This window comes from Pseudochaenichthys georgianus, chromosome 17 (assembly GCF_902827115.2).
Source record: "Pseudochaenichthys georgianus chromosome 17, fPseGeo1.2, whole genome shotgun sequence".
Taxonomy (NCBI): Eukaryota; Metazoa; Chordata; class Actinopteri; order Perciformes; family Channichthyidae; genus Pseudochaenichthys; species Pseudochaenichthys georgianus.
In genome coordinates, this window is record NC_047519.1 from 31,494,330 (window position 1) to 31,508,829 (window position 14,500).

The following is a 14,500-nucleotide window of genomic DNA, read 5'->3' on the forward strand; positions in this document are numbered from 1 at the left end:
ATAAAAAAAACACACATAGTAACACAAAGAACAAAAAACAATAGTAACAGATTACGATTGCCTATTATTTATTTAAATCTGCAAAGTAACTAAGAAAACAAATAAATGCAGTGGAACTATAGACTGTATATTTAGAGTGGAACGTACACTATTTCCCTCTGAATTGTGTGAATATATATTCATACATACATGGGCGTCACTTTGTTAGAAAAGTGGTGGGGGGGCAATTTCTCCAGGATTAACATCAGCATAGCAGAAGACAAAATATGTCCCCCCATGAAAAACCAATGCATAGACCATTTATAAGTAATCACATTTTATCAAATAAAGTGACAGACTGGGCCGGTGCAGGTGGTGACATCAATGCCCAGCATGGGCTAAATTCTGTAGGCTTCAAGGCTTCAACCCAGTCTATGCTTCAACCCTAAATCGCAAGATCTCGCGATAATACACTATCTATGCGCGTGCGCAGGTTCGCGCACGTCGGAGGAGCTGAGTTGGAGGATCATGGCGGAGCGCAGGAAGCACAAGAAACGGATCCAGGTAACATCACTGAACTCATACAAATTACCCCTCTAGAAGTTAAGGGACACCGAATTAAAGCCGTGTCCTTGTTTAGGAGAGTTTGAGGGCCGTTTGTTACCGGTAGCATCTTTGTGGGGAGCCGTTAACCGTTTGCGGATGAAGCCAGATGACGGCTAACGGTAGCTAGCATTAGCTGGCTAGCGAAAACAAATGTTAGTGTTTTTATTTTTGAGCTATTTATTATCTGTATCGCCTGTAGCACTCACACGCTAACATAAACACGATAATGGTGTTGAAGAACTTTTTGTTAAAGTGTCTCCACAGTGCACCATCGTTATTCTGAATAAACTTAACGTTTTCAGGCTTAGCTGCGTCAGCTCTAACTAAACGTGTTTACATAACGTGGGGCAATCTGAGGGAATTTAAATTAATGAGGCAACACAGTACATCATACTGTTGTTCTGTAACATCATGTGCAGGTAGCAGAGAAGTGGTAGGCCTCACAGACTGGAGCATTTCTTCACTTTAAAGCAACAGCTTATTCAGAGTGGCTACGTGTTCATTCCCTTCACTCCAATACATTGTTTTAAACAAGGTGTTTGTAGTTTCATTTTAGCATCCCATATAGTTCTCCAAAAACATGACATCCAAATTGTAACTCCCATTCCAGTTGCCCATTGAAGCATATGCTTAGACACAGATATGCTAAGACTTGTATGGAGTCCTTTTGATAAAGTGTGATTTGTAGTTTTCATTCACGAGCTGTGTTGAAGTTTCTAAAAGTCATGTCAGTGTGATAAAACATGTCGGTATTCATTATAAAAAATTCTGCATGTGGATTGTTTAACAGTTGCAGAACATACTATAGAGATTATTGTTGTAATGTACATACTGTATTACTATGTACTGCAATATGGTATTGGGACCCAGTCATTGTGGAAAGCAGTGAGATAACCTAAGATGATTCTCTCCATATGCTGTGCTTAGTAAAATATGGAATGTATTGCGTGGCATTAAGCTGACATTGTAATATTATGTTTAAGCTCAGCTGAATACACATACTATACACATACTATTAAAAAGGCCTCTTCATCACTCTGTATTAGACATCAATTATATATGCTGTACTTTCTCATGATCTCTAAAATACCATTCAATTGTGTTTTTAGCATTTAGGGTCTGACGTTTATTTTTAACCGAGAATGTTACTTACCTGTTTTATGAAGTGCATCTAGCTGAAACTAATACTCTGCAATTCAGCAGGCCTGCTTTAAATCCTACCTTCATTACGTGTGTGTTCAGCTGAAACACAAACAAAAGCAGTCTACCTGAATGACGGTATGACTGCAGGGTCGTTGTTAGACTGAGTTCTACCTAATGTCAGCTGTATAGTTCTCCTGTCTGTCCGAGGTTCAGTTATAACACACACATGCTGTTATCTCATTTATGAGCATACCTGAAACTCAAACTAGCTCGTGTCCTTGTGTTATTAAAATGCCACATCACAGTATTCAAGGTTTGACATGAAGCCACAATTATTGTTTCAATGCACACCTAGACAATTAGTGCTCTCTAATTAAGAACAGGCCTGCCCTAACTAAGTCTTACAACAATCTAATAAGGTTTTGTTTTGAGAGCTTTTTAATGCTCAATTTAAACCCAAAAGGGTAGAACCTCTTTTCAGTATGAATCAAAACAGTTCAACAGCTCCACAAACACCTCTCTGAAACAATTGCAACTCCGTAACTTTTATATAGAAATGTTTAAATCCAGAGCTGTTGCATTAGTTTGTGGCTGGAGTTAGTAACACACGCGCTAACTAGGAGCAGGTCATGTTCTAGTCTAGTTGCATGACACACATAGGCCCTGTTCTAAGATGACCATGCCAAATTACACAACCTGTCTCCTTTTTTGGCATTTCGGCATTTCCCATTGTGTCTTGCAATATTCACGGTTAAGCCCAAACTGTTACTTACAGTATATGTTTGAAAGGACCTGTGTTTGGTGTGGAACAGTAGCAATCTGTCCTCACATACTATTGCTGTTGGAGCAGAGCAGCTTATCCGCATGTGCTTATGCCAGGTAGATCGTGTGGACGGGGACAGGGTGCTTTCTGTGTAGGGGTCTCATGTAACTGAGCTTAGCGACTGATACCGGCTTCTTTAAACAAAGGCTTGTTTTATGGCCTCGTCTTCCTCGTGTTGCTGCTCAGAGCCATCTGGACTGGAGAAAGCAGCACTGACTCTCATTGTGCTGATGCTCTCCTCCCTCTGTGCTGGCCTGTGCTTCAGAGCTGCAGGCCGGCACACACTGCAGATGTGTTCAGGAGTGTGGATGACTTTTGGCCACTCCATGTCATTGCTACTGATAAACATCTACACTATGAAACTAGGGATGCACGATATTGGTTTTTTGAAACAGATACCGATACCTTCCTGCTTCTCAAGACCGATACCGATAACCGATAATAATACAATATATATATATATATTAAATGTACCTGTAGTTTTTGCACACCTGGTGGTAAAAAAAACACTAGTAGTGACTAGTGAGCAAATGACATGAGCATTACTACTATGAACAAAACAAAGCCAAGAACAGTTTTGACTCTTCAAAGTGACCATATTTATTTCCCCAAATAAATATAATTGAGTCAATCAGTCAATATCAATGACAATGTGTTTCCCTGAACAATGAGTGGTCCATATTAAGAAATGGAAACAACTATTACCTGGCATTACTCTGGCAAACTTCTTGCCTTTTTCAAAAGCCTCGTCGATAGGTGAAAGCCCCGGTGCCTTTGCAGCTGGCTTTGGATTCGCCGCTAGTTTAGCAGCGCAGGCGTCTTCGTACGCTGTTAACACACCATCGTAGCGATGGCGATGTTTCAGGTGACTAATCAGGTTGGAAGTATTATAGCTCGTTGCCTTCTTCCCTCCTCGTGGAACTTCTGCATTGCATTTGTTAATACAGATAGCAAGCGAACTATCTAACTCTGAAACTTTGAAATAGTCCCATACTACCGACGACATGTTTGTTCACTGTCTGGCTTCACGGCCGCACACCATTTACGTCACAGCCAGGCATGAGTTAGGGAGCGCTGGATTTGTGAGAAACTCCCCTCTTCCTAAACCACTAATACCACAGTACTGGCAAAACGGGAGGAGCCGAGTGAAAAACAAGCGCCCCTCATCCCCATCCACCCACACCGCAGTATTTTTTATTTATTTTTACCCAAAAAATATATTGTATATTATCGGGGCTATTAATACTTTTATCGGGATGACGTCATAATTCCTAATATCGGGCCGATAATTATCGTGCACCACTATATGAAACGGGACCCAATGTGAATCTCTAGAGGTCCGCACTGTGCAGGCTTCTGTTTAGACACTTGGATTGCAACATCATTTAAACAACGTGTGGTCACTTCTCAATACAACCACATAAGACAACTTTGGATTTTTGTGCAAAAGTTATAATGTAGTATGCACAGGTCAAGTTCAAGTTACAGACCTATCTCTGGTTGCATGAGGCTGTTGCAGGCAGTCTTTTAAATCAACAAGCAGCATTATTATGGTCATATTTTCCTTACACAATTGTTGCATAAATGAGTTACTTAAATGTGTCGGTTATTGAATCACTTGATAAGCCAAAAGCGTCAAGTCAATGTATTTGTTTTACTTTTGTGTTTTCAAAAACGTGATGACATTGTAGAATTTACTGCAATTGACTGAAATCACTTCCCCGCCGTGTGTGCTATTCACCGCGTGTTTGTCGTGTTTTGTAGGAGGTGAGCGAGCCCACCAAGGATGAGAAGGCGGTGGCCAAGTACCTCCGATTTAACTGTCCCACCAAGTCCACCAACATGATGGGCCATCGAGTCGACTACTTCATCGGTAAGTGCTCAGTCATTGGATCAGAGGCAGCTGGCAAAACAACTCCTACCTCCTGCCCTCTGTTGACATTTGATGGATTTACTGAACAGAAGTGCGACTGCATTCGATTTTATTACAAAAACCGAAAGCCAGCTGGGTTTTCCACATTAGTATTTTAGGGAAAACCCTGTGCCTCTTTACTGAAGAGTGGTCCGACTAATTAAATATGTTCCGCTGCATCGTAGACCGGATCCTCCCACACAGTATTTGCTTGTTCTGTGTTATGTTGGAGCAAACAGCATTTCCCAAGACTGACAGATATATTTCAACACATGTCTGTCAGTCTTGGGAAATGCTGTTTGCTCCGTTGTTGCTCGAGGAAAAGGTTATGATTGCTGAGGCGCTGTAACCATCACATGACCTTACAGGCTCTCACCTACTGGGAATAGAGCTCCACAGCCATTATTCAAGTTTGATCCCAAGTTTGGGATGGGCTGCCAATCAAGTGGCGATCTATTTTTACAAGAATATAAAAAATGATAAGATGTGTTCGCGGTGAGGAACATGCTGAATCGGCAGTTTCCCTCGTCTTAACAGCGCTTTATTGTGACATTCAGCTCATTGTTTACTCCCTCAGCTGCTACTTTATTGATTGAATCACTTACACTGCCCTCTAAACTTAACTAAACAAAAAGTTCCCATCTGTGTCTTTCTTTGTTTTTAGATTATTCAAATAATTGTCCAGATAACAGGTTGAATATTGAGTCCCTGCAGCACTCTGTGTTTGTTAAAGTCCGTCTTTGTGTCCTGACTCGTAGCCTCGAAGGCCGTGGACTGCCTGCTGGACTCCAAGTGGGCGAAGGCTAAGAAGGGCGAGGAGGCGCTGTTCACCACCAGGGAGTCTGTGGTGGAGTACTGCAACAGGTGCGCTCCAACACTCTGCTGCACACCTGATATCGTAGGAGAATAACTTTTAGTCATGTAGGATTATTTTTTTTTTTTACCTTATTTTTTTTGTTTCAAACAATAATACAGCACAATATATCTTTCAGTCACATTTCCCAGTTGTATCAATACAATCCTGAATATGTTTCATGTATTAGTCAACCAGTAACAGAGTACCACTCCAGGCCTAAAAATAAAAAAAATGTAATAAAGATGGCCTACCTTAGAATCGTAAATAAACAAAAAATAATAATGATGGAAAGACAATACAAGTGACATACATAGGTGTTAACTGTTCTTACTGTATTCAGTGTTTTTATTGATTAATGCATCGGTGTTTCTTAGGGTAAAAAATACTAAACTCACAACTTAAAATGAAAGTGTTTAGTTTATTTAAGAAAAGAGCACATGTTCGATGTGAAAAGTGACAGAAGATAGATTAGTTGCAATGTGGTGCTATAAATATGTATTATTAAAAAACAAAACTTGAATTTCAGGGGGGGCTCCAACAATGGTAGGGGAAACACTGGTATTAGTAGAAGCATTAGAGGGGCCCATCGCTTGATAAATGCTTTTTCTGTAGGCGTAATAAATATGTTATTTGCTCCATGTGGTGGATATCCCACTCTCTCTGAATCCACAGTTATAGGTGGGAGGTTCTGGTTTCAACCATTTAATGGTGGTGCACTTTTGATTACCGTCATAAGGTATCGAGGTCATTGATATATACCCGGGTTGTAATACTAGTATAAGGATGTAGGACTGCAAATCATGATATTTCAGTATCATTTGATTTATGGATTCTTTTTTTTATCTTAAGGCCCGGACACACCAAGCCGATTTTGGCCGACGATGAGCGTCGACACGCCCTACTCAGATTGGTGTGTCCCGCACCGTCGTGTCTTTTCAGCCGTGCCGACACCTTCTCGGCCGAAAACCCACCGATTCAACATGCGGAATCGGTGGGCAGCCGGCAAAAGAAATCACTCTGATTGGCTGTTCAGCTTAGCGAATCAGTGCATGAGAAGCGAAACGGAAGTGAGGGACCCAAACAAACTATTAAGAAGGCAAATCTGAGATTTCATTTAACTCCAGCTCTCGACACAGGTTCGGGAAAGCCCCGTGAGCTTCTGGGTGTAGAGTGAAAATGGAACGCACACGCTATGTGTTGTTTGTTTATATCACGCAGTCTGTTCTTCATCTCTCGGTTATCACACAGTCTGTCTTCCGGTTGTTGCCTCTTTTGAATGACGAATACACACTACCGCCGCCTGCTGGTAAGGAGAGTTATGTGCAGTTCGTAGTGCTTCTTGGCCGTCTTTGCGGTGTGTTCCAGTGCGACACATGGCCAAGACGAGAGACGCGAGGTGACACAACAGTCGGGGGTCCGTCTGTGTCAGTTCTTTGGTGTCAGCTTGGTGTGTCCGGGCCTTAATACTTACTGGTCTATGACGGCCATGAAAACAATGGTGGAAAAACACAGTGATGTCTTCAAATTGATGGAGATTCACTTTAGTGTCATAGAAGGTGAGGAAAACCAGCCAATTGTCTTATTGGATGAAGTGTTGGAACTAACAAAAAACATTCAAGCAATATATAAATGATCTTATAAAACGGACAAGTCAAATCAAGCAATCTGAATCTGAAAAAGCTACAGCTGTTACATTACATCCGTTACAAAACTAACTAACTAACAAAGCTTAAGATGGAAACCATTTACGGTTAACTTCGACCTCCGCGGTGGTCTTACTATGGAGGATTGAGCCGTGCCTATCTCCAGAAAACAAAATGCACCTAAACGACAACATGCAGAGCTACGTGAAGAGCAGGTAGACCAACTGGAAAAGTAGCACCATTCAAAAGCTTTCTGATGCGGGTCTTGAAACAAAGCTGAGAAATGATGACCGTTAGTGGCCACAGGTGCGAAAGCTCTCTCCAGAGCTACTGGAAGCCGAATCTCGGGGACCGGAGAAAGTGGAGCAATATTCTCGCCACGTAAGCCATTCTACTGATGCTGGACAGTTTTTCAGTGGGTGCAAAATAAACGGCAACATACACATTAATGTAAATAAATAGCCAAATAATGGATCAACGCTCTCTGTCTAATATTTTCGCTAGCTGTTAGTGTTGTTGCATAGCGACCACCCCGCACTATGTTTCGTGCAGAAGGCAACGGAGGGATTATTTTATTTTGAACATCATTATTTACTATTTAAATTAGAGTGTATTTTTTTTTTCATATTGCCACACTTGGTAACCGTTTTATAAAAGTAATAGCTCACCTTAGCTGTGATATAATGAGCATATACCACGGCCTGTCGTGAGCTATTGCTTAAATATATTTCTGGTATATCGGTTTAAAATCATTTTCATGAGCTCTGAATTTGTGTACATGGATGGAAATTCCTTTACACTAAAACATTTTTAAATAAAGAGCATAGTAACCAGAAATGTTTCTCCTTCCTCTGTAGGCTCCTGAAGAAGCAGTTCTTCCACCGGGCTCTCAAAGTGATGAAGAAAAAACCAGAGAAAGAGATCAAGAAAGAGAAGGAGAAGGAAAAAGAGAAGGAGAAGGAAAAAGAGAAGGAGAAGGAAAAAGAGAAGGAGAAGGAAAAAGAAAAGGAGAAGGAAAAAGAGAAGGAGAAGACCAAGGGCGACAGCAGCAAAGAGGAGGAGAAAAAAGGGAAGAAGGAAAAAGAGAGGAAGAAAGAGTCCGAAGTTGCTGAAACCAAGAAGGAGAAGAGCGTACGTGACTCAACACTCTTGACCTCTATGTTGAAAAACAAACCCATAATATATCTATCTTATCAAGAAAGTGTTAGATAACCGTTAGAGGATCTAATGTGTGGTCTCAAAACATCAATATGAATATTTAGTATTGTATTGCTGCTTTGGCAGTGGGATCCATTAAAAACAGGATGACCAATCAGAGATTCTGCTGGTCCTCACAGTAAACAGGTGGATGTTGACTTTGGAATCAGGGGCTGTGGGTAAACAGTCCTGCTTTTAAAGACTTCTAACAAATCAATCACCTGCGAATATCTAAGGCGGTAACATTTTCTGAAGGGAAGGGGCTTTAATGATCCTTATTCCCAGGGAACACTGGTCTATTCTTGAAAGAAGATAATGCCGTCATCCTTTTGTCAATAACATCTGCCCGTTGCATAATAACGCCCTAGTGTAATCGCCAGGGCGACCTCTTTCCCCCTAACCCTTCCCCTACATATTTTGTATGCCACTTCTGAATTCTGTGCAGAAATCTGAGACAGTAGCATATCCTGAACTATTTCTAACTTAATATAAATATAATTTCTTAAGAAAACTAAAGCAGGTGTGCTAAAACTGTTCACCTGCAGCAGCCAACATTCTGTGAATGAACGGTGACGTTGCATTGTGGGTCTGACCAGCTAACTATTCATCTAAAACTCTGCATTCATTGTGAACTTAGCAGATTGTTTATAATATGTTTCTATTTAAACTCTCACAGGATGACAGTCCTGGAACTCCCAAGAAGAAGAAAGACGTGAAGAAGAAATTCAAACTGGAGCCTCATGAGGATCAGCTGTTTCTAGACGGAAACGAGGTGAGTGGACGGAAACAAACCACAATCAGAATTTCTGGCGAGTTTCCATATATATATATATATATATATATATATATATATATATATATATATATATAAATTAAATCTATTATTATATATATATATATATATATATATATATATATATATATATATAATAATAGATTTAATTTGTTAGCGCTTTTACAGGAGCTCAAAGACCCTTTACAGATATAGTGAAGGGAAAAGGAAGGAACAACAAATAAATATATAGTTAAAGTTAAAGTCAAATAATACAAAAACAATCACACATTAAAAGCCAGATTGAAGAAGTGAGTTTTCATATATATAATAATTTGGGCTCGCTGATATGCAACAGTCATGTGAACATATTTTTAGACATTTAAAGATCAATAAAAGACCTTTGCATATGACGCCAGATTTGAACACAACCTAATGAATGGTGATCTGAAACGTCTCTTCTCTTCAGGTGTTTGTCTGGATTTACGATCCTGTTCATTTCAAGACGTTCGCCATGGGACTGATACTCGGTGAGTCGGAGGTTGAAACCCATAAATGGATTTCTTTTGAACAAGAATTTATTTTAGCTTATTTTACTTTCTTCACTCACCGTGTGTGTGTTTTTTCTCAGTCATCGCAGTGATCGCAGCCACGCTGTTCCCTCTTTGGCCGGCAGAGATGCGAGTTGGAGTTTATTATCTGAGTGTAGCCGCAGGCTGCTTCGTGGCCAGTATTCTGCTTCTCGCTGTCGGTGAGTACAGAAAGTTCATTTTAAACGTACTGGTCTCATGCATCAACTTAAATACATCCTTTATATATATACATTAACCTTTACTAGGAGAAGAGCAGATGTGAGTTTTAATCTGCAAAAACTATTATTTCCAAGTGATGATGATGATGATGATGATGATGATGATGATGATGATGATGAACTGTCAACATTTAAAATGAATAAATAAATGACTGTTGGCTAGCTGAATAATTGATTAAACAAATGTTACATCAATTGATTATCTGTGTACAATTTCCTATTTTCATGGATAAATAGGTGATTCAAAAGTAATGTAATACCTAAATGTATGAATTTTGAAAAATGAAAAAATATATAATTAAAGGTGGGGTAGGTAAGTTTGAGAAACCGGCTCGAGATACACTTTGTGTTATATTCCATGGAATGCTCTTAACATCCCGATGGCAATGAATATCTGAAGTGCTTTGACAACAAATACATAAAAAAATACACAGAAGAGATGTATACTTTGCTGTATTTAATCAGCTGTAGTTTAAAGTTGACCCGTCTCTGTCTGTCTTCAGCTCGCTGCATCCTCTTCCTCGTCATCTGGGTGGTAACGGGCGGGCGCCACCACTTCTGGTTCCTCCCCAACCTAACGGCCGACGTGGGCTTCATCGACTCGTTCCGCCCGCTCTACACTCACGATTACAAAGGGCCGAGAGCCAAGAAGGACAAGATGGACGACAAGGAGGAGGGCGGCAACAAGAAATCAGACAGCGACGAGAAGTCTGACAGCGAGAAGAAGGACGGCGATGAGGAGGACGAGGAGGAGGAGGAGGAAGAGGAGGAGAACAAAGAGGTGGAGGAGAGTAAGGAGGCGGAGGGGGGGGGGACGGGGGCGGAGCGTCACTCAGACACGGACAGCGACCGGCGGGAGGACGAGGGCTCGCAGCACAGCAACGGAAACGACTTTGAGATGATCACCAGGGAGGAGCTGGAGCAGCACACTGAGGAGGAGGAGGAAGAAGAGAAGAAAGATGAGGAGGAAGAAGAGGGGGAGGAAGAGAGGAAAGAGGTGGATGAAGAGAGGAAAGAGGTGGATGAAGAGAGGAAAGAGGAGGAGGAAGAGAGGAAAGAGGAGGAGGAAGAGAGGAAAGAGGAGGAGGAAGAGAGGAAAGAAGGGGCGGAGAATGAGACGAGTCCTCAGACTGCTGAAACATAAACTTCTTACAATCCCATCACACTTTCTCTCTCTCTCTCCCCCCCCCTCCCTCCCTCCCTCCCTCCTCGAGGCCGAGGAGCCGCTCCATCTCTTCGTGTTGAGATCTTCCACTAAACAGCACCGGGATGGACACGTAGGGGAAAATAGATATTGGCTACGACAATGGGGGGGATCATCTAAAAGAAGCCTTACAGAGGATCCGAGTCCTCCCACCCACATGTTATTTATGTCAAAACGAAAACTGCCACCGACTTGTTTGCCTGAGGAAGTTTGTCCTTTTTGTTCTCACGTCAACTTTCTTTTGCTGTTGTTTCCTCTCCAAATGTTTTTATTTATGTCCCCTTTCTTTAAAAGTCAGTGTCAGAGCCCCCCCCCTGTTGTCTTTGAGCTCCATGTTGTTGGTACAATCACGTTAGCCAAAAAGCCCTCGTTGTTTTTGTGACAGGAGAACGCTCCAGCAGCCTGGCAGAGCTTAAAGGAACAGTACACCCCAAAATCAAAGACACACATTTTCCTCTAACCTGTTGTACAATTTATCAATCTATATTGTTTAAGCTCATCTGAGGAGGGCACCATTAAGGTTTACATCTCACCCTGTCTGTCACTAGAACTTGAGTACATGCACACTTTTTTCTGTGCAGTGATTCGGTAGAAAGTGAAAGGATTATCCTGAGTCACTGGGTCATGATTTCCGGAATAGGAAAGTGGCGTTGAGTGTTTCGAGTCGAGTGCCACGTAGTTCCATAATATTTCCGAGAGAAGGGAGCCGTCCTCCTTCTGATGTCTCCAACAGCGACTCCCAAAGACAGAATCAAGCTAGATTGATGAAAAGCTATACCGGCAAGAGGAAAAATATCATCTTTGATTTGGGGAGAAGTTTCCCTTCCAATCAAACTGACCAGCATGTCTGCTTTGAAACCCCAACCAAGCCAGATGGACCAAACCCTGAAGTTTACTCGAAACCTAAAGTCGACCATGTTGTGGCTGGATGGAGTGTTATGAGAGCAGAGTAGTACAGCTAGCGGAGGTGATGCCAGACAGATGTTGACCATAGTGCGAGCTGGGACACAGCTGGCGTGCTTAGCTTTCTTTCTTCCTTCTTCAAAAGATTGTCAGCATTTGTTGTACCGCTAAAGCTAGAAGATGTTTAATTCTCTAATGAAACTGTTTATTGCAAACCGAACCAGATATAAAGTCGACTCTAGTGCCAAACAGGACTAATAATGATGTTATGCAGGCTCATGCGGATTGTTGAGAGCGAGGGTACGTTTTTGTTGATTTGTTGATTTTGTAACCGCCGTGTCAAACTCCTTAAACCTTTCACGTCTTTGATAAAATAAAAAGCACAGCACAAAGTTGTTAGTGTGTAGCTAAACAAAGATTTTTGGTCTCAATGAAACCGTTTAGACGCCCAACGTAAACCGTTTCTCTCTCAGAGGCCGTCGTGAAAATCACTTTCTGCCTAGAGGCTCTTTTTAGTCATAGCAAGGATTATATTGAAGTATAAGAAATAGTATCATTTATATATGGATTCTATGGATATATCAAATATAAACATAACAGTATAATAAAGTATAAAACTCTTTTTCCTTTCATTTTGTATTAGTTCATTTTTATTTGTATGTGCTTTTTGTTTTTTCTACGATCACAAAGCGCAAACTCATTATTTAAAGGAAACATCTGGGGTTAGAAAACAGTGGGAATTTATTACATACAAGTTTTTCTGTATATTTTTACATTTCCTACCGTAACATTGATTGTTTCCACGTGGATTTGTCTCACTAACAATTGGTCAGTTATTAACCCGAGCTTATACAACCAGTGGCAAAATCTCTCCTCGTAAAACAATGAGTTAATATATTCCACACGGCTTCCTGTACAGTTTGTTTGACCTGAAAGTGAACTCACGTAGACTGTTAGTTGTCTCCTGTAATCCCACTGAGGTGTGTAGCTCTTCAACTTTCTGACTCCATGTTTTTTCTTTTTGATTATATTTGTTTTCTTCCCCAAAGGGCAAAGTGCATCTCTGTTTCCTGAGTTGCCAGTTGCTGTTCTCTAAACATTGGCTTAACCGTTTCACAAAAGAGGAAAGAATACCAATTCTCCCAATAGTTCTTGACTGTCGCACAGTATTGGTCTGTTGTATATTGTAGTATTATTACACTATGCTGCTGCTTCTTATCGCACATCTCTGGGGGAAATAAAAAAGTGAAATTGTAAAACATCAATGTTTTATCTATGGTCAAAAGTCTGTCTTTTGATCACCTAGTTGTCTTCATTTGGATCAATTTCATTCTGAAGACTGTCTCATGCAATATTGGAGTAAACTTTAATAAAACTGGATGTCTGGAAATATATCTGTATCTTATTGCAATAAAAATATAGAAAGCAAACAACTATTGTCATGTTTTTATAGGTAACGTGTCTTTTTGGTTGGGTTGGTTTATCCTTGGTGGCACATCAAATCCAGCACAACATTTGAACATGTTTATTTATTTATGTAATTGTTTTTATTTGGCAGGGACAATGCACAGTAATGAACACTTAAAACAAATGTATCAAGCGTAACAGTGCCAGATGTAGCTTTGAGCTCATTTCCATCGCAGTCCCTCACATAAAACATTTAAGAAGTTTACAAACATAGCAAAAACAAAATACATGATATGCAAAAGAGCAAGAGCAGTCCATGTAAACATTTATTTAAAATAAAGTGCATACTCAAAACTCCAGAAATTGTGTTTTTCAAGGATGGTACACTACAGTGGTGGTATGACAGAGTTCCCGTTAGAATATGTTTTCGCCGGTCAACATGTCCGTTAAAGTTTAAATCTTCCGGACAAAATTAGAAAAGTGCCGGTCAAAGGTCTTCTTTGTTATTTATTGAGCTTTAAAACAAATTGATATGATTCAATATTAAACTAATCATAGTAGATTAACTACATTATTCAAAAGTGAACAGTAACTTAATAACACGGGAATAATAAACGGAGCACTCTCTCCCTCTCCTGACAGCTCGTCAGTATCATGCAGCTCGCGGATCAGTAATGAGTGACCCGACAGTGAAACTAAACATATCTATAACTAGTTACGGTAGTTTGAGAGGTGATTAAAATAGCTACGTGTGATATTCTAACCTGCAGTGTGTGTTTTGTCCGCTCACCGCTGATCATGCAGAGCTGCGTGTCGACTCGTCAGCAGCAGCTGATCTCTCTCTCCCGTCAGATTAGACTTCACTCGCGTTTATGTCCATATCGATCAGATCTAGCTAGTTCTAGCTAATGATATGACTACCTGCTTATTAAAAGACACCTAAACAATAAGTATCGCTATGCAACCGGGTGAGGCCGCAAAGTATAGCGGAGGATTATGCATTTGTTTACATGCACACCGGAACCCATTAGAATTGACTATTCTTGTCTGTCACATACTCTTTTGTCTGTCACATAAATTATTATTTATTATTTTGAACGGACACTTTGACCGGAGAGATTTAGATTTGCCGGTCTTCAGCATATTTTACGGGTCGTAGTCCGGTAATTACCGGCTAACGGGAACTCTGGTCTCTGGGTATGAATAAGGCTTTCTGTCAGACACCTTGATAGCGCTCTTGTACA

At 40.7% G+C, this 14,500-nt stretch overlaps 1 protein-coding gene across 1 annotated transcript; it reads left to right on the forward strand.

The window, feature by feature from the left end:
* Positions 1 to 438: 438 nt before the first annotated feature.
* On the forward strand, positions 439 to 13,241 carry sec62 (SEC62 homolog, preprotein translocation factor). The gene is made up of 8 exons (XM_071206206.1): positions 439 to 543; positions 4,316 to 4,424; positions 5,222 to 5,327; positions 7,820 to 8,093; positions 8,836 to 8,931; positions 9,401 to 9,461; positions 9,563 to 9,682; positions 10,246 to 13,241. The coding sequence occupies exons 1-8, from the start codon at positions 508 to 510 to the stop codon at positions 10,884 to 10,886; spliced, it is 1,443 nt and encodes a 480-aa protein (XP_071062307.1). The 5' UTR covers positions 439 to 507; the 3' UTR covers positions 10,887 to 13,241.
* Positions 13,242 to 14,500: the final 1,259 nt, after the last annotated feature.